Source organism: Podarcis melisellensis (assembly GCF_964234715.1).
Source record: "Podarcis melisellensis genome assembly, chromosome: 12".
NCBI lineage: Eukaryota > Metazoa > Chordata > Lepidosauria > Squamata > Lacertidae > Podarcis > Podarcis melisellensis.
This window is the reverse complement of record NC_138544.1, coordinates 12,279,155-12,303,936: the sequence shown is the minus strand read 5'-3', so window position 1 is coordinate 12,303,936 and position 24,782 is coordinate 12,279,155. Positions and strand designations below refer to the sequence as shown.

The window sequence follows — 24,782 nt, the reverse complement described above, 5'->3', positions numbered from 1 at the left end:
CCAAAAAGATATGCGCTTGAAATAAGTTGTATAAAAAGTTATCGGCTGCATCCTGTCCTGCATTATTTCATAGTGTGTTATAATGAATGAAAACAACATTGATAAAAGCATTATGTCACTATTAAAAAGAATGAAAGATGTGAAATCTGAACTCTTGTCTGCTTTTAGGCTGTTACCAATACAGCAGCCTGGTGGCCTGCAGCTCTCATCCGCACCTGCAAAGCAAGGCAATACCTCATGCACTGGAGCCGGTCATTCAACAAGTGTACAAAATGTTAAGAAAATTGGATGACGGAGAGACACTTGAGATTTGGGGTTCTGTCAAACTCAGATCCATAGCCTGGGATTAATGGAGGGGACATAACAAAAATATGCAGATGGGCAGCACGTTGTATACGTCTCTACTAGTTCTCAGTGTGGCCTAGTTCTCTTTGAGATGTGGCCTAGTTCTCTTTGAGATGGACGTCTCCTTAGGGCATGGCTGGAAGCATTCTCAGGTCAATGCAGTCCTCCAACATATGATAGTAATGTATGAGCAGCAGGTTCATCTACTACTAGAGCGTATACTGTATTGTAATAGCTGGCCTTAAATCCCATACATACATCCGGTCAGCAGTGTGTGTATATATATATATATATGCTTTCGTAGATTTTCACGGGTACAGGAATGCAGGTTTTGGTGTCCTCGGGTGTCTTCCCGTGTAAAAGTTGGGGTGTCTATGCGACGTTTCGACGAGGTCTCACTCGTCATCTTGAAGATGACGAGTGAGACCTCGTCGAAACGTCGCATAGACACCCCAACTTTTACACGGGAAGACACCCGAGGACACCAAAACCTGCATATATATATATATATATATATATATATATATATATATATATACACACAAATCCAAACATACTGAGTACATTACATGTTTTCTGTATCAATCAGGGCCCCTAAAAACCACGTATTTTTCCGTAAATCATTTGTTTTACTCTCATATCATTTCTCTTCACAATAATTCCTGGCAAAAATGCAGATAACAACAACAAGGCAAGCATTAAGTTCCACTCAGACTGAATCATATTATCTTAACCATTAAAATATTCTTCATTTATATATATAAAAAAATCTAAATATAAATATTGACACTAAGGATTGAACTCACTGGATGACAAAATAATTATTTGTGTGCTATAGCATATACATTTTATGGTTTTCTTTAAAACGGTAAATTAAATCTTTGCACATTTGGCACAGGTAAACCTTTGTAAAAATTGAAATGCCATACAGCAGGCAGGGATTTGCCTTTTTTTTTGCAATGTCTACAAGTACACATTTTTGTCAAAGATGACTGAATAGTTTAACATTTGAACACAGTAGTTGCTTCTCATGCCTCTTATGGAAAACATTCTATTCCAAACTCAGTTTTGTTTTATATCACACCAACAGAACAAAAGTCAAAGAGTTATCTATTAAAATTAGTAATGTTGGATTGAATATTACACACACAATAGTAGCTAATAATATCATTGGACAATTATGTAGACCAGCCATCATTACTGACATTTCGTTAATACACACAGACCTGCAGAAACAAGAATCTAGGAATGTATCTTGGACAAGTACAGAAAGAGTGGTGTGAATGGAAACCGACACAATTGTATTAGACCCCTACTTTAGTTAAGTAGCTTAGTTTATTTGATCATATGCTATATGGATGTTTTTTATATACTGCAGAAAAAAAACCCTGCCATCTGAATAGTCAAGTTTTATAAAACTTAGTAAGAATTTCATGCATGTATATAATAGCATCATTTTGTCTGCAGCATTTTTAAAAAGGGAGTGAATGTGGATAGGGATTTTAGATATGGGCCTAGGAATACACAAACCCAAACGAAAGTAATGAAACTAACATTGTTGCAGGTACACAATTCCATTGTAGTGCAATCCTAAGCCTGTTTACTCAGCAGTAAGTGACATTAAGCTCAGTAGGATTTACTCCCTGGGATTGCAGCCAGAATCTGTTTTAACCAGTCTTCTATTCTTACAATTAAAGAGTGGTAAAGGCATTAGCCTTTTAATGCATGCTTATGAATGAAGTGGGGGTTCCAATGTGTTAGCATTTGTCGCATAGAACCTGGGTTGCTAGTTGTACGAAGATTATCAGAGAAAGAGCACGAGGCTGCAATCTTGTACACAGTGTCCTGACCACAGTAGGGCTTGCAGCCACAAACCTATTTGCTGTTCAGACGCATTCTAATGTGCCCAGTGTTGCTGCCTGGATTTTAGCTCACATACTCAACCAAATCAACTGCTAAAGCCACTAAATGATTCTGGCCCAGCACCAGTCAGCCATAATGAGCACATAGTAAGCAGTACAGACTGATTGATGGACCTCACTTGTCCAGATTGTGGGGGTTGAGAGCCCTGAAACATAACCATCCATCGAAATTATGACTTTCTAAAAAGGACCAGTGATTCCAAAAGCCCCTCCCGTGGGAACAAAGGAATCAATAATAGACTCTCAATCGAGGGACTATCAAAATCTGATCATTAAACTGCAAACACACACTTCTAAAAGTATATATATATATATATATATATATATATATATATATATATAGTCCCATATTAGGGTGATCACCTACACTTTATGGCTAGCTCACTTTTGTAACTGAAGGTGAAGCGAATGTGCATTAATCTGAATCTTATATTCTAGGAAAGGCTCTGAAGTTACAGACTCGGAGACCAGTTCTAGCAGTGGAAAGACTAGGACTGATTTCAGCTGCACGTGCCTTTTGTTGAGAATGGGATTTATAATTCATCCAGGGGGAAGTTCATTTAACAAGCAAATATTGGGTGCTTCGAGATAGGAATTTATTGTGGAATCAGGACTGCTAATGAACACAAGGTTTGCCCAGCATCTGCCTGACACGGTTGTCATCAAAATGCCAGTCCATACCCTTTTCTACACACGCGCCCCGATTTCCTTAACATGGAAGGTAAAATACCTCATTGAACATGCACAGCCATTGCTGGTGTGAAAGTTCTTTAGCCCAGTGGTTTGTTAGGTGTGAGTTGGTGTATTGGTAAACAGGCTCTACCACCACACTCCTACCTCTGAGTGTGCTCCTCGCATGAGCACAACGTAGCCATTTCGTTTCTGGTGGCCTTGGCCCAAACAATACGAGTGTGCCTGTTTCTGCAGATTGCCAAATGCGGAAGGCATGCCTGAATTTCAACAGCCCAGTTTGGAGGAGCTGCTCTCTCAAGATCCTCAAACAGTACATGCAGGGAATTACTGACTCAACACGAAATTTTAATACAGAGGTCTTTGGATGAGATTTCGGTTCTTCGTTGTTGATGTGCTGCTGTTCTTTTGTAGTGGGGACTGTTTATGCCGCTGATGGTTACAGGGGTCTGCCAAGTATTACAGTATTAATTGTTTTGGATACTGCTGTATCCAAATCAAACCGTGGATTGATTTAGCTAAGTATCACTCTTGCAAAAGACCTCAGTATTATTATTATTATTATCATTACGGAAAAAACAAATGAATGGAAATTGATTCCTGCCCCCCAAGCCCACCCACCCCGAAAAAGAAAGTACAAACCTTTGTTTCCTATTGTGAATTAAGATAAATAAAGGCTGGTAATAGCACTTCTGGTGATTTGTTTTTAAAAATGAATGCACAAAAGTACCTGCACATATGATCAGAATGGAACTGTAGTGGGGGAGGGGGTTTGATGGCAGGGACATAAAATGCTCAGCACAGATACATTATTTCAAGTTCTGTGCATGGCTAATAATTGAATAGCAACAGATGTCCATAACTGGGGGGAAACAGAAGCTAACTTGACAATGGTGTGCACATAAAAAACCAAATCTGAGCTACCTTTTAGATTTATAAAGCTCGTATCTGGAAGCACCCATATCTTCCACTTACAACACTCATGGAAGGCAAGCACAGATCACAAACGGAAAAATGCTTCCCTCCCATTTCAGCTCCCCAGTGGCCATCCCTTTCCAGGATTTGCTTTATGATTTACCCAGTTACTTTTGGAGTTCCTCTTATTGCTCAACAATACATACATGACTATGACTGTGTGAACAGTAAGGTCCCAGCAAATCTGGATGACGGAGTGGATGGCTTGAGTGTTTCCTTGATCTGCACGTGGGATATTGGCTGACGTTAACGGATGAATTAGGAATACAAAACATACTGTATTTTAAAGACAACGTTTTTTTAGAACAGTTGACAATGTGGGGAGGGGGGGGAGTGCATCTTAAAACACGGAGCCTTGCTTATATGAAACTCGACGTCCTTTTTGGAGTCTCATGAGAACTTTAAGGCAGAGCTTCCAACAGCAGACCACAATGCTGAAGACTTGAACAGCTTTCTCAGTGAGGTATCCAAGCAAAGCCCTATTACGGAGGCATTGTGGGTTCTTGAGGGTCCATTTTTTTATTGGATGTATACAATGGCTGTTATATAAAGGCACTCAAGTGTGTAGCCTCAGGCAGTGTGTTAATGGCAGTAGAATTATAGAATTCTAGTACATTACAGCAGACCCTATTGTTGGTTCCTAAAAAGGGGAAATACAGAATTAAAGAAACATTAAAGTTGATAACGGAATAATATAAATATACAGCAAAACTTCTAAAAGGCAATTATTTAACTCATGAGATCAGACTATTTACAGGCTCAATGATCCAAAGTCCACAATGGGGAAAGGGTTATTACAAAGGTCTCTTGGTCAGTTAGACCTCACTGTTCTTCCCAAAGCTGAACAAAAATTGTAATTTAAGCTTAACATGTTACTCATTCCTAAAACTCAATTTTGGCATTGAAGTTCGAAAATTTTTAATTTAGAATCTGAGATTTTGAAGTCATTTTATAACCGGGATGACGTATCACAAAAAATGATGGTGTTAAAAATACACACGTTTTTTTTGAGTCGCAGCATGAAGTTCCTGCTTGATTCAATACATTTCATTGGTAAACGAATTTTAGAATTCAAAACTTGCAATGAAGTTTGAATGTTTTGGGGTTTTTTCCTCTTAAGACCTGGGTTTTGGGAGAGAAACAGAAAACCCAGGAACCAATGGGATGAGTGAGTTTGGGAGAGGTGGACCTTGGGCTATCTCAGGTCTACGCTGACCCCCCTCGAGCAGCTTATGTTGGAAGCTCGGCTCTGCCCTCACCGGTCCTGGAAGGAGCCTTTAAATAAGTCCCATATGCTCAGAGACTTTGCGCCTGTTCATTGGGGGATATAGGAAGCCCAGAGCACTTGTTCTTTAGATGTCCCTTTTATGAAGAGGCATGTAGTAAAGCCTTTGATCCCCTACTGGTGAAGCTCACTGACCTCCCGGAGAAGCAAAAATTCAACCCTTTCCTGTTAGGCAAAGATCAGAAGACAACCCGAATGGTCGCCAGATTCTGTGTACAGATCTATAGGCACAGACCATCTCCCAACTCAAACTAGTTCGTTAAGAAAATCCCCAAACTTGGTTTTATGGGTGACTCTGGGTCAGCTCCCTGCGGTAGTTTATTGTTGTACATTGTTTTAATTGTTTGTTTTCCTTCTGTGACTGTACCCCCAAGTGTGTTTTATAAGCTGGTCTCTGACTGTAATAAATTATCTATCTATCTATCTATCTATCTATCTATCTATCTATCTATCTATCTATCTATGTTGGCATAAGCCCCCAAAGGGTTGTTGTGGAAGGTGAGTATTACATCTACTCCAAACCTCTTTTCACTCAGTCGTAAGACCTGGCAACCCAGCAGAAGTTATACTAGCAAATGGGGTGGTGTAAGTCAGACTGTATTTTAAAGGCTTGTTTTCCTTCTGCCAAGCTCGTTCTGGATCAGGTGGCAATAACCTCATTCCTGAACAGAGTTTGGAACTGGGGTAACTTAAACCAGCATCAACTTATGCTAGCTTCCTATGCTTTGGGTTGCTCTGTAAGCTTCTGCTTAGTACTTACCTTCTTATCCTTGGCAGTGCTTTTCCTCTCCTTTTTGGTTCTCTGCGTAAGAGATCCTTGGAGTATGAAATTCCTGTTGAATGTTCTAACAGGTGTAACCGGAGATGCGTCCATGTCTTCACCTGAAAAAAGAGTCGTCACCAGCGTTCTGCATAAATTCAAGAGAATGATGGAGGAGGCAACATGTGTAGCTAAGCTCCTACAAAAGAAGGGGGGCAAGGTTCAAATCTGGCAGATGCAGTAGGAGCCATTCTCAACCTGGTGGCCTCCAGATGTTTATATGACTGTAGTGCCTATCAGCGCCATCAAGTGGTAGTCAATGATGATGGATGGTGGGAGTTGTAGTCCATCATATCTGGAATGCACCCATTTGCGAAGGTTGCAGTATGTCTTCCAACCGTGAGATGACACTACCTCTTTCCTGTGGAGTTATCTCTTGCTGAAAGTGTACCACATTATTTCCCCCAGGCTTCCCTCTGAAGTAGGAAATTTTGGCGGTGGTAGAAAGAGACTTTCAACCAAGTATTTCTTAGGCTGTGTACATCTGAAGCACATTCAAAGCAGGTTCTTTCCCTTGAAGAATTCTGAGCACTGTAGTTTGTTACGGGTTGCTAGGAGCTGTAACTCTGCAAGGGATAATGTACTGTGCCCAGAATTATTAGAGGAGGGGCAGATATGCTTAGAATGTGCTATACAGTTACAGTGCATATGCGAATAATTAATACAAATGACATGCTTGTTATATGACCCACAAGAAGAAATGGCAAAAGATAGTTAATATCAATTTCATTCAGCTTTAATGACAAAAAAGCTCAGAAAAAAATCCTGTCCCAGCTCCACCCAGAAACGGAAAAAATGGGAAGATTAGGGTAGGGAATGTAGCTGGCAACCCACCCTCTCAAAATTGTTTCTAAAATGCTTTCCTAAAATAAAACTGTTCCTGCTAACTTCCATTCATTTGCAGTGCTGTATATTCTCAGATGGAAGGGTCAGTGAATTCCATGAGACACTCCCAGGTAAGTGTACACAGAAAATATTTTAAGGCAGCAATTTTATTTATGATAATGTTATGATTGTTTGTTTTTAATTTGGCTTTGAAATATCCAAAATTTTAACATGTATAATAAACTCATAGTTAAGTGATGTGAGGTGAGAATATTCTCGAGAATTCTCCAGAGAATATTCTTCACAAACTGTAAATTCTAATGTAAGAACTAGTTTTACAACCCACATTTTAAAAAAATCTAGTAAATAATAAGTCAAGTTATGATATTGCCAGTATAAGTAATGAATAATTATTTTTTGATCCAGTTACATTAATGGGCATTGTGTCATTCACCATTGGCAGTTCTGAAATGTGAGCTACAGAAAACATTTTTATTTACTTTTTAGTTTTAAAAATGCATTCGTTTAATTTGATGAACATTTGTATTCGTATGTATTTCAACTATATGTAATAGTCTTTTTTCTATTTTGGTGTGACCTTATTCTGTGCAATTCTATACCCTTGGCCAGTGTGATTTTTTAAATTTTATTTTTACAGAAATCACGTTTAATGCTTTATACACTTAAAGTACCTAGGCCTATACAATTCTGTGTAACAGCATGTGAGGTGGCCTTGTTTTAAACAGTTGACATTTCTATATTTTTATTTAGTGCCAGTTGCTGGTTTTTGCAGTGCCATTTACCAGGGATTGGCATACTGAAATATATTATCATATAATGATAATATATTTAATGTTATTGGCTTCTTTATTATATGTATGCATACAGCTTTGCTTATCAAGCTGTGTTTTAGTCACCAAAACAGTTATTAAGTGTTAGAACTATTAGAAACACAAGATAGCCTGTTACTGAATTTACTTGTATCAAACGTTAACATGCCAATTGTATTTTTTGACTTGTCCTATATGTACATGTTCTAATGGAAGCATAAAATACGATTTAACTACTGAGTTTCCTTATACCAAAGCTTAACATGACAATCACTGGTGCCATCACCTTAGAATGGTTAGGGGCAAAAAATCAACAAATGTGAATTCACTGCATTGCCCCATTGCATAAAAGTATCTGTATAGTTTTTGGTTGCCATCTGAACAAGTTTACCCATGAATAAACATGTATATTAATGAATTCTATCATTTTCAATGCATTAAAATTATATCATTTTCAATGCATTAAAATGAATATTCTCCTATTTCAAATGAAAATTCTCTAATATTCACATTAATCGAGAATATTCTCCAAAAGATTATTCTCAAGAATTTAACATCACTACTCATAGTATAATTTTCCATTGTTCCTAAATTGGTCATATTGGCAGTTGATGTTGGCACCCATCTTTCTTGAGAGACAATGAAGTGTACCCCTGGAGGTGAAGTCAAACCACAGTGTTAGCAGCACTGACGTGATCTTCCTGGGGCGCCAGCTTGGGCAGAGTGTCTGGAGGTCCTGGGCTGCCCAGGCAAGATCCCCCTCTCAGCCTCACTGATGTGGTCCAAAGGAAAGCAGAGCAATGTGTTTGGCACCAGCTTGGCTGCAGGAGTTGCAGCAAGGAGACAAACAAAGGTGCCATCCAACCGTCTTAGGGACTCCACTCTGGATTTGTATAGGGTTTCGTCTTTTCTTCTCCTGAGGATACCCCACAAGGCAGCAGAGGCTTAGGATCAGAGTTTTCCTTCTCTCGATGGGCTACCTTCCCAGGTTGACAGGCCCCATCTGCCCCTCACTTCCCTCTAACAGCATGTACAGAAACCGCCTTCTTGACCGTTTGGACCCATTCTTGGTCTTATCCGCTAAAACTGCCAAAGCCTGAGCTCCAGTGCAGGGCAAGTAAATATGTACTACAGAATCAAAATAAGCATACTGTTATTTTCCACTGTTTTTCATTACCTGTCACTGGTGGAGCTGGAAGCTTTCGTCTCTGCTGTCTTGATGTGTCTATCGTGTGCATCTATCGGATGAAAAATGCCCCACAGTTTATTAGTATATAATTAGCACATAACAGGGAACCAATACTGGCTCCAGTCCAACTCTGGCTACATACAGCTGGTGAAATGCAAAGGCTAGTAGTCTGGACCACAGTGGACCAGGGACATCCATCCCCACCTGCCTTAGACACATGGCCAGCTTAATGAGGACTAGGTGAGCATTATGCTGCAGATGTTGACACACATTTCAGTGGGCATCTATACCAGCTTTGGCCATACAGATGTGTGCCTGCTTCACTACACAGGTCTGGTTGGGTCGGTGGGGCGGCTGCTGGTTTAATTTTTCTCACCTGGTTTGTTTGCTGTTGGTCACGTTTTCTTGTCAGATGAACACACGGAGCTACATTCAAGCCTGCCACTGTTAGCGCTGAAATTCTGCTCTCTATATCTGAAATCTTTAAAAGAAACATTCAAACAATAATTAAAATCAGCAATGAAAACAGATGAAAGCACATATCCAGGTAGACTTGTTCAAACAGAAATGTTTTTAGTAGGAAGGTGCCTGCCTGGTGTCAAAAAGCAAGGAGTCCCATGCTGCCACACTAAAGGATTGATTTCTTACAAATGTGGAATGAGTATTATGCTGGTAGCAGTACCAGTTCCAGACTGAAATGGTCGAGCGGGAATGTATGGGGAAAGAAGATCTTGCAGGCAAAATGCTTGCAAGTTGCTAAGGGCTTTATATACAGTATTGTGATGAATGTAGCTGAGTCCATCTCACAGGTGGTTGTTTAACACAATGAAAGAATACGAAATTATCTGGCAGGTACGAACTGGGGAGCTAGGTGTTCATCTCACCTGAAGTTCTGCATGATGAACCTGTCCTGCTGCTGTTGCCACTTGATCTTCCAGGTCAGCCAACTCCGATTCTGAACTAATGCTGCTAATTCTGCGTGCTGCATCCTCAAGGTCATTGAGCTGACTCTCCAAGCCATACACACTGCCGGCTGTTAGGTAGACCTAAGCAGTACATGTGCCAGAATCCAGTTAGGTTAGTCTACAGCTTTGGGGCCTCTTCAAGTACTAGGGCCTGAGGTTCCTACTGCCACCCCACTGACCACTACTGACCAACACTGAATTAATCATTCATTCATTCCACTTTTTAATGCGTTTCCCCATCAAATTTGGAAGTGCAAAAGGCAGTTTCTTTTCTTTTTTGTTTAAAGTAGATTTGTTGTGCTAGGGCACGCTTTAAGCCACTTTAATTAAGCAAACCTAAATTTCCTCCCTTCTGCGAAACACTGGCAGTCTGGCAGAGGTGCTTTAGAGACAAATGCGTAAGTAGAAACATTGCAATTTGGGATGCCAGTGTCTGCAAAACATTGCCTTGGCCAAAGATCATAGTGTACAAGCAAGAGGCACTTTTGCTCATGCAGGTGGGGAAAGGGAGAAGTGATTTTCCTCTTCTCCACCCCAGGTCCTGCATTACCAAAAGTGGTTCCAGAGCCAGTATTTCAGGGAAATACAAGAGGACTCTTGATGGGGGCGGGTTGTGAGTCCCCCCCCCCCAAAGAAGCAGGTGTGCTCTTCACTCCCACAGTGGGATATTTGGATCCAAGCCAATGACTCCAAATTGGTTTACATTCATGTAACTACAGTGGTGAGCCTGTGTGTGATCATGAGGCTATCTTCAACATGACAAGTCTCAGCTCAAAGGTAAAGGCACCCCTGACCATTAAGTCCAGTCGTGACCGACTCTGGGGTTGCGGCGCTCATCTCACTTTACTGGCCGAGGGAGCCGGCGTACAGCTTCCAGGTCATGTGGCCAGCATGACTAAGCCGCCTCTGGCGAACCAGAGCAGCGCAGCGCTGGAGCGGTACCTATTTATCTACTTGCACTTTGATGTGCTTTCAAACTGCTAGGTTGGCAGGAGGTTGGCAAGCATACAGCCCTTTAAAAAATGCTCCTCCCCCCCCCCAGTGATTTTACATTCATTTTGTTCCCAGAGGAGCTTAAGACAAAAATGGATGAATAAAAGATGAACATTCCGATTTAACGAACAATATGCTTGGATTGATTTTAGAATATTAATGAGGACTAGTGAAAATTCACAGACGTGCTCTGTTTGTAAGTTAACCTTAGAGAGCGTACGTGTGTGCTTGATTTTCTTCGCTAATCTACTTGTTCCGTGCTTTGGTTCGAGACCTCATTCATCTCTTCCTGACTATGGAAAATGCCCCAACAGCTTATCCAAACCTGGCTTCAACTTTACTACTACTGCATAAATGTGTTTTCCTGAATCAGAGATAAGTAAACATGAAAGAAGTGATTCACACAGAGGGACAGATATTATTATTATTATTATTATTATTATTATTATTATTATTATTCTGCCCTATACCCGCAGCTCCGTCCCTGTTGCTCTGTGTCTGTTGCTATCCCATTCTTATATCTCCTTTGCCTTTGTCAAACACATCTGCTGCAAATAGCAACACCCTAGTTAGATCAACCAGAGCCAGGGCCTTTTCAACACTGGCTCCGGCCTGGTGGAACTCTCTGCCTCATGAGACTAGGGCCCTGCGGGATCTGATTTCTTTCCGCAGGGCCTGTAAGACAAAGAGTTGTTCCGCCTGGCCTTTGGCTTGGAGCCAATTTGATTCCCTCCCCCTCTTCCTTTTTTCCTTTCTCCTCCTGTGATAAGGCTGCATTTTAATATTTTAATGTTTCAATATTTTAATTGTTGTATTTTAATATTGTTTTTAAGTTGTATTCATTCAACTTGTTTTTATTATTGCTTGTTAGCCGCCCTGAGCCCAGCCTTGGCTGGGGAAGGCGGGGTATAAATAAACATTATTATTATTATTATTATTATTATTATTATTATTATTATGCTGCCAGGTGCATTTTAGAATGCTGATTCTAAATCTCAAAGGGATAACAATAAGAATGGGGGGCTTTGCTCTGATTCAGAATACCTAAACAGGGCTTTTGTCTTTTAGTTTGCTTGGGTTTTTGGTATACACAATTGCCATTCAAAACCAGCGGCTCTCTTTTCCCACAAGAGTAATCTAAGCAGGACTACCCACAGCACAGACAGATATAACACGAAGTCTTCTGCCACTCTTACATTTTCTTCCAGTGTGGTGAGCTGCTCATCAAGTCTGATAGGGTCTGCACCCAGGGGGAATTCTCCTTTGCCTTTGTCAGACACATCTGCTGCAAAATCACAAGGACCTGTAGATTCTGCTATGAGCTCCTCTGTTGCATTGATGACTTTTAGGACCTCGGTAGATATGTTGCAGAGAGAGACTGCAGAATATTTCTGTTGTAAAACAGGAAAGTTTCTTGTTAGAAGGAAGAGGCAAATGTAGTGAAATTGCTTTGCTTCATGAATGCACAAAGGCTCCCGCTTTCCTTTTTTGATAAGCTCCCGTTTAGCCACATAATCTGCTCACAACAGGTAAACCTAAATAAATAAATAAACAAACAAACAAACAAATAAATAAATAAATAAATAATTTCTCAACCTGCACTTTGCCTAGCTAAATAAAAAACTGTTTGGGTCTCTTGATCTTTCAAGTCACCCTCTATCTATACAATGAAGCTGAATGTTGCAGAGATTTTTCCACATGGATTTTTTTTTTTAAAAGCAGATTACGACTAAAGATAATGGACTTATGAATCAAACACATGTGGAATTGAGTGAAATAGAATAATCTATCTATCCTGAATCATACCCACCATCTCCCTAGTCTTGGAGTTGATTGGGGTTTGAAGAATAGACAGGGAGACTGGCAAAGCCATGGTGAAATCTACTCTCACCAGTGATCTGTATCTCCCATCAGTCCAGTTGGTATAAAACACCAAATCCAAGCCATGGTCTACAATGCGCTTTTGAACATGTTGCCGTTCTCCTTATCTACTCATGCATGAGCTTCATAGTTTATACAGTGGTAAGGTAAAGGTAAAGGTACCCCTGCCCGTACGGGCCAGTCTTGACAGACTCTGGGGTTGTGCGCCCATCTCACTTAAGAGGCCAGGGGCCAGCGCTGTCCGGAGACACTTCCGGGTCACATGGCCAGTGTGACATCGCTGCTCTGGCGAGCCAGAGCTGCACACGGAAACGCCGTTTACCTTCCCGCTGGTAAGCGGTCCCTATTTATCTACTTGCACCCGGAGGTGCTTTCGAACTGCTAGGTTGGCAGGCGCTGGGACCGAGCAGCGGGAGCGCACCCCGCCGCAGGGATTCGAACCGCCGACCTTTCGATCGGCAAGTCCTAGGCGCTGAGGCTTTAACCCACAGCGCCACCTGTGTCCCAGTGGTACCTCGGGTTAAGTACTTAATTCGTTCCGGAGGTCTGTACTTAACCTGAAACTGTTCTTAACCTGAAGCACCACTTTAGCTAATGGGGCCTCCTGCTGCCGCCGCGCCGCCAGAGCACGATTTCTGTTCTCATCCTGAAGCAAAGTTCTTAACCTGAAGCACTATTTCTGGGTTAGCGGAGTCTGTAACCTGAAGCGTATGTAACCTGAAGCGTATGTAACCCGAGGCACCACTGTACTGGCAATGTTATTCTGCACTCACAAACAAAAATCTGATGTAAATAATAATAAAAACCAATAGTTTCAAGAATGGCTTATTCTTTTACAACAAATCAGGTCCCATTGTATTTTGAGCCGCACAGGGAACGAGTTGGCTCTCCTGCAAGAGAACTGACATGACAAAATGTTTGCTTATTGTCGAGGACAACAATAAGTAAACGTTTTGTCATGTCCCCTGAGACAGTCGGCTTCAAGTTTGGTTATTTGCAGACTATAGCAGGGGACAGATAAGAGGAAGCTCTGCTGGATCTGACCATGCTGTAATTGCTTTCCTAGCAGGTTATGGTTTCCTATGCACAGAACAAGCAGTGTTGTACATTAGATATTTGGGAAGTAGACATAATTTGGTGGTACTGCATTTGCTGTGTACACAGAAGGCTTCTGGTTTATCTCAGAAGATGTGTAGGTGGCAGGTCTAGAAAAGATCTCAGTTCGATATCTTGGACAGCTCCTGCCATTCAGAGTAATTAGCCCTGGCAAGATAGGCCAGTGATCGGACTCAGTGCAAGGCAGATTTGTACGTTCACATTCTTCACATGCCAGTTCGCCAGTAAGATGTTTACTGAATAAATGCTCTTTCCATGCCTTCATACATTGATCTTCCAACATATGGTTGAAGCCCTGTGATTAAAGAGGCACTCAGGCAGCAGGTTAGAGAGAATCAGGTCTTTGGCCTGTCTGGCAAGAATAACAGTGATAATTAAAGCAGCCAAATGTTTCCTGTCTTCACAGACTGGGAGATACTTGAATCATGAAGAGCTGCTCAACCTCTCATGATGTTTCCATGTTTCCCATTTACTTTTGCAGGCGCCACTTAATTTGAAGGAAATCAATAATATTTAGGGAGAAATCAATGCTGTGGAGGGGTTATTTTAGGTATTTTGCTTTCACTGGCCTCTTTTCTATGCCCCATTATTCCATTAATTATATTTTTTATTTTTTAAAAAAAGCTTCCAGAGCTATTACATTTTCTTCAAAGTATCTACATATTGACAAATGTTTCAGTCTTCAAAGAAATGTGCCTGGAGTTCTTCCTTCTTCATAGTCCAGACAGCACTTGAAAAATATTTATTAAGTCTTAGATCTTTATGTCTTGCTGCAATCCTTTATAAACAGGTCACAAATGATGTGAAACACTCAGAGCTTATGCACACAACCCAAATATCACCAGTTGTTACATAGACCAGCAGTTATCATGGTTTTATTTTATTAACTGTGTAAACACTTCCAAAATCATGTACAATCGTACCTTGGTTTTCAAACAGAATGCGTTCCGGAAGTCCGTTTGACTTCTGAAACATTCAGAAACCAAGGTGCAGCTTCCGATTGGCTGCAGAAACATCCTGCAGCCAATCAGAAGCCGTGGAAGCCACGCCAGACGTTCGGCTTCTGAAGCAAAGTTCGCAAACTGGAACAAATACTTCCGGGTTTGTGATGTTTGAGTTCCGAGTTGTTCGTGAACTAAGCTGTTCAAAAACCAAAGTACGACTGTACCAGTGCCTGACTCAAGCAAAAAGATGACTATCACGGGCATCCCACAATGGATCATTGGTCAGTGGCAAAACCTCAATGGTACCTACCGACATGGATGCTCTCATTCCTTAACCAGCAATATTGCATTTGATTTCCCATGAATTACTACTGCTTCCTATCATGAGAACACCAGTTGAGGCAAGTATTAGAACTACTGTAAAAAGAATCCATTGCATTAAAGTGGATTAGAAGAGACTCATTAGTGAGGGTTATCCAGAAGAATAGCTCTATCTGATAGACCTATTTTGGAAGCAGTGACACAAACTCTCTCTCTCCCCCTCCCCCCACCCCCTGTGCAGAAAGCAGGGATAAAGGGTATAAGAGAAATAATTGGGCACATGGCTATGAGAACCAAGAACCACAAACCACTATTTCTCTAAGTTGTAGCACTTTTACAAACAGATTTCTGTGCTATCATATCTCTGAGTTGCTGTTTTAAATCATGGCCTATATTCAGCCTCTAACTGCCCAGTCTATAATTTCAATCACCTGGATGATTTGACTCACCAGGAAAAAGTGGGTTTTTGAAGGTAATGGAAGAACCCTGAATCAGGAGGCTGGCTCTGATTTTCCTACTATAAATAAAGCAGGTCTAGCCATCAGAATAATGTTGAAATGTTTAGGTGGAATAGTCATAAGAATGTACAGAGAAAGGTCAAGTAAACAGGTGGACAACTGGTACTGGGGGGAAAGCCCTTTTGACTGGCATTTGCTGTATCTGACTCTTCATATTGCTGAAAACTTATCCTTACCTACAATAGGCGATTCTCAAAGACAGCTGTCACATCTGCTCTGTTTCTCAGCTGAGCAACTATTAGGGAAGTGACAGACATTTAGGCAATCTAGCTGTGCTGTTGCAGTTACAGAGCTAAAGAGAACCGAAATCCAAAATATTAGCTAAAGCTTCTGCATCAGCTCTGCCAGCATTAACTTTAAGCAAATGGCAATTACTAAAATTTAACTGCAGTAGCATAGCATAGGTTGCCAGTGTCCAGGGCAAGGCAAGTATTCTTGGCATCGCCCACTGATAGGCTGGAACGAAGAGCCAATAGCTCGGCGACCTATCCAAGTGGCAGCTGTGGCACCCTGTGAGCATCAAACACGGTGGAAAGCAGGATGGGGGATTGGTTGGCAGCAGGTATCTTTCTAAAACCCATGCAGAGGGCGTCCTAGCAACTGGCTGTCATTGCAGAGATAGGAACATGGGAATGTGTCTTTGCACCATTGGTCTATTTAGCTCAGTATTGTCAACATTGACTGGAAGGCTCTCCAGGGTTTCAGGCAGGGGATTTTCCAGCCCCTCCTGGAGAAGTTAGGGATTGAACCTGTAACCTTCTCTTTTCCATTGAGTTAGAGGCTTCCTCCCTCTGGAACTAGCTTTGACTCAGAGACCTTCAGCGACTGTTGATGACCTGCCAGTAGGGATGGAGGAGACATTTTGAAGTGAACTAACCTAACTAGCCAGTTGAGAAGTAGAGACATTACCTTGCCATCAAAGGTTCGTATAGTTAAAGCTATGGTTTTCCCAGTAGTGATGTATGGAAGTGAGAGCTGGATCATAAAGAAGGCTGATCGCCGAAGAATTGATGCTTTTGAATGATGGTGCTGGAGGAGACTCTGGAGAGTCCCATGGACTGCAAGAAGATCAAACCTCTCCATTCTGAAGGAAATCAGCCCTGAGTGCTCACTGGAAGGACAGATCCTGAAGCTGAGGCTCCAGTACTTTGGCCACCTCATGAGAAGAGAAGACTCCCTGGAAAAGACCCTGATGTTGGGAAAGATGGAGGGCACAAGGAGAAGGGGGCGACAGAGGACGAGATGGTTGGATAGTGTTTTCGAGGTTACCAGCATGAGTTTGACCAAACTGCGGGAGGCAATGGAGGACAGAGGTGCCTGGCGTTCTCTGGTCCATGGGGTCATGAAGAGTCGGACACGACTAAACGACTAAACAACAACAACAAAACCTAATTTGCTGATCACAGACAATTTAAATGATGGGTTTTTTAATGCATAAAAGGGACTGGCCCTATGATTAAGAAACTGACCTGGGGAAGGCAGAAATCGATTCATTTGTTCCTACCTACTGGTAATTCCATTAATGACTAAGAGGCTGCTCATGAATACAGGAATGTAGCAAATAGCATTCGGCTGAGATCTTTCCCATACATCCTTTCCCCCAGTCTGTTCTTGTTACTTGCCAGCTGAAAGGTTGATGGTGCCAATTTGAACCCTGAGATCCCTTAAAATTGGTTCCACTGAAACTACGGGGTGATAACATTTGTGAATGGCAACCAGTAAATTCAGGAGGAGATCCAGCAAAGAATGGGACAGCAGTAGAGTATGAGAGGTAGTTTCAGGGAAAACCAGCACTTTTGCTTTCTGTACTAAAAACCTACATTAGTTCTTGTTAATTTCCTCACTTATGTAGTTACCAATATTTAAGTGGTTGTGGTACTGGTATATTGTATTTGCATGCCTGATATTGAAGTTCCATCATACATTATTGCACTGGAACCTTGATTTTAAAGGGTATTTGAACTCTATGAATATTTCCATGCTCCACTCCAAATATCCCACTTTTAAGCAGGTTTTTTTGTTTTTGTTTTGTTTTTAGATGAGGCTCAAAAAGGGAACAAGAGGAAGAGGATCTTTGTTGCCAAAGCAGTTGGGCTGCTGTTCTTGAGCTCCAATTAAGATGCAGTTGTATCAGAATGTGGGTAGGGCTGTGCATTTTTATGTGACTCTCATTGAAAACCAATTCAATGTGAGTAAGCAGCATCTGCATTCAGATGTGCACTATTTTGTACTCACATCCAGGATGCCCCCTCTCTAGACACACTGCACTGCTAAGCAACGGTCTCATGGCAATATAGTGGGCACCCCAGTATGGCGGCCTCAATACCCTACCCTCCTGAAAACTGATGGCCTCTCTCCCCTCCTTAAACCAATTTAAACTGAGGACAGACTTTTGGTTTTCTTTGTGCCTGTCAGTGATGCTGTCACTTTTAAGTCTGATTGATTTCAATGGGAGAAATAAACCTGCGCTTAAATTTAACCCATTTAAATAAACTGGACAGAAAAGTGCTTAACTTTGACTGGGCCATTACTCCTAAAGTTTTGGTCATAGCTGAGTGCGATAGTAGGAACCTTGGACTCTGAATTCAACGGTGATTTATGCAATGACTTACGCTATCTCTGAGGAAACGTCAAATCAACATGAGGCACACAGAATGAGTGCATAAAAATCTTTTCCATCTCTAATGGTTCTTGGCAGTATTGACCACATCCTTAAATCACCATGCACACATTACAAGCTCCATTATTGAGGTGCTTTATCATGCTCACAGCCGTGTGGCTGTTCTTCAGTCAATATCTGTTGTCTTCATCTAAGGGGTGGTAACAGGTCGTACATTGATTCACCATTGTTGGAGTTACGCAATTCACTTCAGACTTCACAAAAATATTGGAGGGGGGGAATTGAAATGTACTTCATACCATGCCTTTGACTCTCTTTCATTCCTTCAATTTGCATTCCTTTTAAGTCTCACAGTAAAAATGGCTGTGCCAACTAGTTTCTTAGAACTAATAGCAAACTTTCTGAGTGCTGAGCCCAATACTCTGGGGCATTTTTTCAGCTGGAACTCACTAGAACCCTGTTCTGGCACCTCTCAGGTGGGTGCCATTGCCATTCTAAGAGAACAAAGGTGGTGTTTAAGGATGTATTTTCTAGAAAAATAGCACTGATTATACTGCCAAAATTGTACCATCTAAACACAACAAGGAGGCATCAACAGGCTTGAAGTAACCCCAAATAGTCTGCCCTTGGATAAAGCAACCTCCTACATCTATATTATTGTGTTTCTAAGCAGTTTTCTCCAAATTTCTGACTGCAAGGCACACCTTTTCCAAATTAAAATTGGAGTCACACTTCTCTTCTCCAGCCCAAAACCACATATTATTTTTACTATGTAGGAGCAAGAATAAGCTGCCCCCAGAAGATTCCAACCTTGTCACTGTCACTGTCTTAGGTCAGAAGTCAGGCTGACCTAAGACATCTAGCTGCAAGCAAAGGAGAAGTTGGCATTCCAGTATATTTGGGAAGGGGGAGAATAATAATAATAGTAATTCTATTATTTATACCCCACCCACCTGGCTGGGCTTCCCCAGCCACTCTGGGTGGCTTACAGCATATCTAAAAACATAAAACATCAAGGATTAAAAACCTCCCAATACAGGGCTGCCTTCAGATGTCTTCTAAAGTTGTGTAATTCTTTATCTCCTTGATGTCTAAAGGGAGGGCGCTCCACAGGGAGGGCACCACTGCTGAGAAGGCTCTCTGCTTGGTTCCCTGTAAATTCACTTCTCGCAGTGAGGGAACCAGCAGAAGACCCTCAAAGGGAGGACCTCAGTGTCTGAGCTCTGACCTCTGGGCTGAGCAATAGGGGTGGAGGCGCTCCTGGACTGAGGACATTTAGGGCTTTAAAGGTCAGCACCAACACTTTGAATTGTGCTCAGAAACATACTGGGAGCCAGTGACAATCATTTAGGACTGGTGTTATATGGTCCCAGCAGCCCCTCCCAGTCACCAGTCTAGCTGCCAGATTCTGGATTAGTTGTAGTGTCACGTAGAGTGCATTGCAGTAGTCCAAGCAGGAGATAACTAGGGCATGCACCACTCTGGTGAGACAGTCTGTGGGCAGGTAGGGTCACAGCCTGCATACCAGATGGAGCTGGTAGACAGCTGCCCTGGACACATAATTGACCTGCGCCTTCACGGACAGCTGTGAGTCCAAAATGACTCCCAGGTTGCGCACCTGGTCTTTCAGGGTAAAGGTTACCCCATTCAGGACCAGGGAGACCCCCCACACTCCCTGTCTCCCCCCCAACAGTACTTCTGTCTTGTCAGGATTCCACCTCAATCTGTTTGCCACCATCCATCCACCAACCACCCCAAGACACTCACACAGGACCCTGACTGCCCTCAAGCCCAGAAGTCTGGCTCATGTTTTATGGTTAGGAAAAATGAACAGGTTGACTATCAGCAGCATACAAAGCAAAAGTTTGACTACTTTGTTATTGTTTTCTTTTGCTACAATAGGTTTTATCTGAATGGTGAGCAGAACAGTTAAGAAGCAACTTAGAAATGCATGATTAGAATTGCTTTTAATCATATCCAAACCCTGCAAACCTCAGAATACGAGTAAATGCATGGAAGAGCGATTATTTCAGATGAAGCTCACTAGCACACATAAAACCGTCCAGTCTCACCTGCTGAAGTGCTGAGGTTAAAAACTGGAGTTTAAGATGGAGATCAAAAGCCTTTTGTTTTTCCTAGGTAGTTGGAAAGCAGTTTAGAAAAGAAGAGGAGAGAGAAATTAGATAGTGATAGACACAATTCACTGGGCAAGAGCTATGGAGTGCAGGGAAGACAGAATAAAAAGATTTTTAAAATGTGTACTAGTTTGAACCTACCATTAAAGGTTACCATCTTGCCCTCAGCTGTACATGGTTTGCACACACACAAGGGAAATGGGAGCTGTTCCACCATGGAGCTATCCCACACAGTTGCAGGTATATCGTGGGCAGGAAATAGAGTAGTTTTGTGGGTCTTCTCTATCTGCTTGTTACCCCCCCCCCCACATTGTCACTTGCTGCCCCATTACAGTAATAAAAGTAATTAAAATGGAAGATCATTTAAAGGGTTCGCCTGCTGTTGTTTGAAATACTTGTTCGCTCATTAACACAGCAAATCAGCTTTTATAGTGGATGAAATGCTCTCAACCAACTGAACAATTTATCACTAGACTATGTTGGATTAAAAAACCAATATCTATGAAGGCAGTTTTTTGAAGTTTCTACAGCAAAAGAGGACTTTCTCTCTTAAGCATAAAATGTAATAGGCAAAAGCTCATTCATGGCGAGGATGAAACACCTAACTTGAATACTTTATAGTTAATCAAATTTTATAAAGTGAAGTACTTTCCATCACAACATCACACCAAAATGGTTTTTCAAATAAACAAGCTCAAGGTTAAGTAGTGTAGCAGCACAACTAGGCCTAAAAGATCACGATTTCAAATGAGCACTGCTTGCTTCAGTTGTCTTATTGTCATTAAGACCCTTTTTATAACGTGTCAGACTTTCAGTTGCTGGGTGAGGTAACTGGATTTTCCACTGTGGCACCCAGTTTACGAAATAACCACCCCAGAGTGGTTTGGTTGGTGCTTCATTGATCACTTTTAAGTAGGCACTAACAAGCTTATTATTTTCGCAAGCATTTTCAAGAAAAATAAATAAATCCTTGGTTTTGCTTTTCCGTTTCGCCTCTGTTGATTGCTGCCTTTTTGTTTGATTAGATAGATAGATGATAGATAGATAGATATTTAAAGTCACATTGAGTTGGTATTTAGCCTAGCAAGGTGGGTTACACATTTTAATAATAAAAATTAAATGATTAGCATTAGTATCTTAAAGCCAGAGTCGTTCCAACCTGAAAGGCAAACCATGTGCTAGTTTTGCAAACAAGCCAGGAATAAAAACAGAATTTTCATGTTTCATAAACTCTGGAGCAGGAAAGAGGAAACAGATCCATCTGTGCGGACTGCACGATGACAGGAACTTTATGAGTCATCCGTTCCAGAGTTGTTACTTGTCATCAGTCTTGGTAACTAATTAGTGACTAAACTTTAATAGCCAATTGAATGCTATTTGCTTAATCACACCAAATGATTTCTCAAAGCTTGAATTTCTACAGATCATAGAGTTTACTCCTGTCATCTAACTGTATGAAGCTGCCACTTCTAAAACCACCACCATTTACCACTTAAAATATCTCTATGTTCTGCAGGAACGGTGATTGGAACAATATACCAATGGGAGTTCTATGTCTTATTTGAGTCTTGTGCTTTTGTATATACCTTTGAAGCACTGTACTGCCCAGATTGTTGAAATGAACCAGAAATGTATTTGTTTATATCTATCTATCTATCTATCTATCTATCTATCTATCTATCTATCTATCATCTATCTACCTACCTACAGTGGTGGCTCGCAAGACGAAAAGAATCCGTTCCACGAGTCTCTTCGTCTTGCGGTTTTTTCGTCTTGCGAAGCAAGCCCATTAACGGCTTAGTGGATCAGCTGATAAGCGGCTTAGCGGATCAGCTGTTAAGCGGCTTAGTGGATCAGCTGATAAGCGGCTTAGCGGATCAGCTGATAAGCGGCTTAGCGGATCAGCTGATAAGCGGCTTAGCGGATCAGCTGATAAGCGGCTTAGCGGCTTGGGAAAAAGGGGGGGAAAGGAAAAAACCCCGCAGGAACTCGCAAGACATTTTCGTCTTGCAAAGCAAGCCCATAGGAAATTTGTTTTGCGAAGCACCTCCAAAACGGAAAACCCTTTCGTCTAGCGGGTTTTCCATCTTGGAAGGCATTTGTCTTGCGAGGCACCACTGTATTAAAAACAAATCTTTGGGAAAGGCTTCTATCCAAAAGAATGAACAAAGAGCACAAATCTGAACACAAATGTTCCCAATCGTCTTCTTGAGTTGAAGAATAATGTTGCCATCAAATGGGAACGTCACCCAAAACACTGGCAGTCACTCACTCAGTCATAACATGCTACTCATAGCAGCTACAAGGAAATGAGATGGAGACATAAGAATGTAATGCCGCCAGCCACATGGTGACTGCATATACATTGGCTAGGATGTGGATGCTGGCAAATCACAACTTGTACTTGTGGCAACTGCTGCTTCTAGGCACACAGCGTGTCTCTTGCCCCAGTAGCATATTCACCTGTGTTTGCAAACCGTTCAACCACCAGACTCTACCTACCTTCTTTAGCTCCTCCTGAATGCATTTGCCACTGTCTTCTGAAGATAAGCACGATTTCTGGTTCTCAGATTCTGTTCTTGGCTCTGACACCTGTTCCTCTGAAGAGGTTTCCCTATTGTCACTCATTTTTGCAGCCAGTTCATATAACCTTGACTTCAGCTTTTCTTCCATAGGGTCTGCCTTGGTTTGATGGTCTTCGCTGCTTATGTCAGTTTCTGATAAATCATCAGATGCCTTAATTTTTTTTTTAATAAAAAAGAGGGACAAAGCAAATGCATCTCAAAGAGAAGAAAATCAAAGTTATATATATACAAAAGCTGTTCACCAAAGCTGTTTATCCCACAGGAGATCTATAAGCATATCACTCTGATGACAGAAATGTAAGTACATACAGCAGTACCTTGGTTCTCAAACGCCTTGGTTCCCAGACATTGAAAACCAGTAAGTGTTCCGGTTTTCAAACGTTTTTCGGAAGCTGAATGTCCGATGTGGCTGTTGGCTATTGTTTCCGGGGCACCTGCACCAATCAGAAGCTGTGCCTTGGTTTTCGCTATTTATTTTGCGTTTTTGTTTTTGAGGCTTTTTCAGTTCATTTGTTTTTGTGACTGTGTGGAACCCAGTTCAGGAGAAATAGTTTTTCATTTCTGAACAGCATGTGCTCAGTACAAATCCATTCTCTAGATGAAAACAAGCCCCAGCTTCATGTTTGATCTTGCACCACAGCTTTTAAGCTCGATGTGGTATCTTACATATCAATTTTTTCATGACAGAACAGGAACATTATTGTTTTATTTGTGTATATGTTGTATACTCCTCTAAGATGTGTGTAATGCATTTTGTACAGTAAGTAATCTGTTGGATACATCCAGGGCTTAGGATGAGGAACATTTCCTTATTGTGATGTTACACACACACACCAATTTAAAGCAGCTTTCAACAAGTTAACGGCACAGACAGAGGTAAGACATGCTTTGTTCGAACTTCTAGGGAAGTCTGTGCTCAAGCACTAAATCAAATTACTCAGAAAAAGGAAAGTATTGTCCTGTGGACTGTAGCTATGCTAGGGTCAGAAATGCTTTTTATATAGCACCTTTTGACATCAGTGCAAGGAATGTCACCTGTCCGTGTCAGTGCTGTTTTGAATGTTCTATTCTTTCAGAAAACTCTTTCGCATACATACATACACCCACCCACCCCCGAACAATTTTTCTCTTTGTAAAACTGTGAACTTCTTTCCTCCAGAGATAGAATGGTGCATTTCATAGAATCACAGAATTGTAGAGTTTGAAGGGATATGAACATTAAAAACAATCTATTCTCCTTGACTGCCCAAAACCACTTCCAAACTAGAGAGGAGATGGAGTTAAAGGCTTCATGCCCTCTCCACGTGCGCGGGGGCTGGCTTTCAGCCTCTGCGCGATTGAGGGGATCCCTGGCCAGCCAATCGGCTGGCCGGGGGGCGTGGCTTGCGCGATATCACACTGGCACGGCCAGGGATCTCCCTCTTTTCCTGCCTCAGTTCGTTGGGAATATATCTAATTAATTCTTTCTTTAAAATTGCATGCTGCTTAATCACAGCCATCTCTAAGACCCAATATGGAAGACCCAATACAATAAGACTAAAAATGAGTTGAAACTATAAAATCAGAATTAAATTAAAATGCCTGTTGGAATAAAAAAACATTCAGCAAACACTGGAAGGAAGTTCAATAGGGAGAGGGGCTATCTGACCTCAAGTGGAAGGAAATCCCACAAAATTTGGCCCACATGCATGGCTTCAAGTCCTTCTGAGTTGCAGTTTCATAGGAAAAATAACGAGTCAGAGAAATAAAAAGTTGTGATCTGAGTAGTGAAGGGCACAAAGGAAAACCCCAAGTCAGAATCAAGTCACCCAATAATGGCATCC

General features: G+C 41.5%; 1 protein-coding gene across 8 annotated transcripts in view; it reads right to left on the bottom strand.

The window, feature by feature from the left end:
* Positions 1-2,846: 2,846 nt before the first annotated feature.
* MYRIP (myosin VIIA and Rab interacting protein) overlaps positions 2,847-24,782 on the bottom strand; it is a 148,169-nt gene continuing 126,233 nt past the window's right edge. For 5 of the 8 annotated variants that reach the window (XM_081882943.1, XM_081882941.1, XM_081882940.1 and 2 more), the window contains exons 11-17: positions 22,877-23,110; positions 20,312-20,374; positions 12,036-12,230; positions 9,766-9,927; positions 9,258-9,362; positions 8,870-8,930; positions 5,921-6,099 (exon numbers count right to left, since the gene is read on the bottom strand). In XM_081882943.1, coding sequence (XP_081739069.1) covers positions 5,936-6,099; positions 8,870-8,930; positions 9,258-9,362; positions 9,766-9,927; positions 12,036-12,230; positions 20,312-20,374; positions 22,877-23,110 — 984 coding nt within the window. In that variant the 3' untranslated portion in view covers positions 5,921-5,935. The other 3 variants (XM_081882945.1, XM_081882946.1, XM_081882947.1) reach the window with 3 other exon arrangements.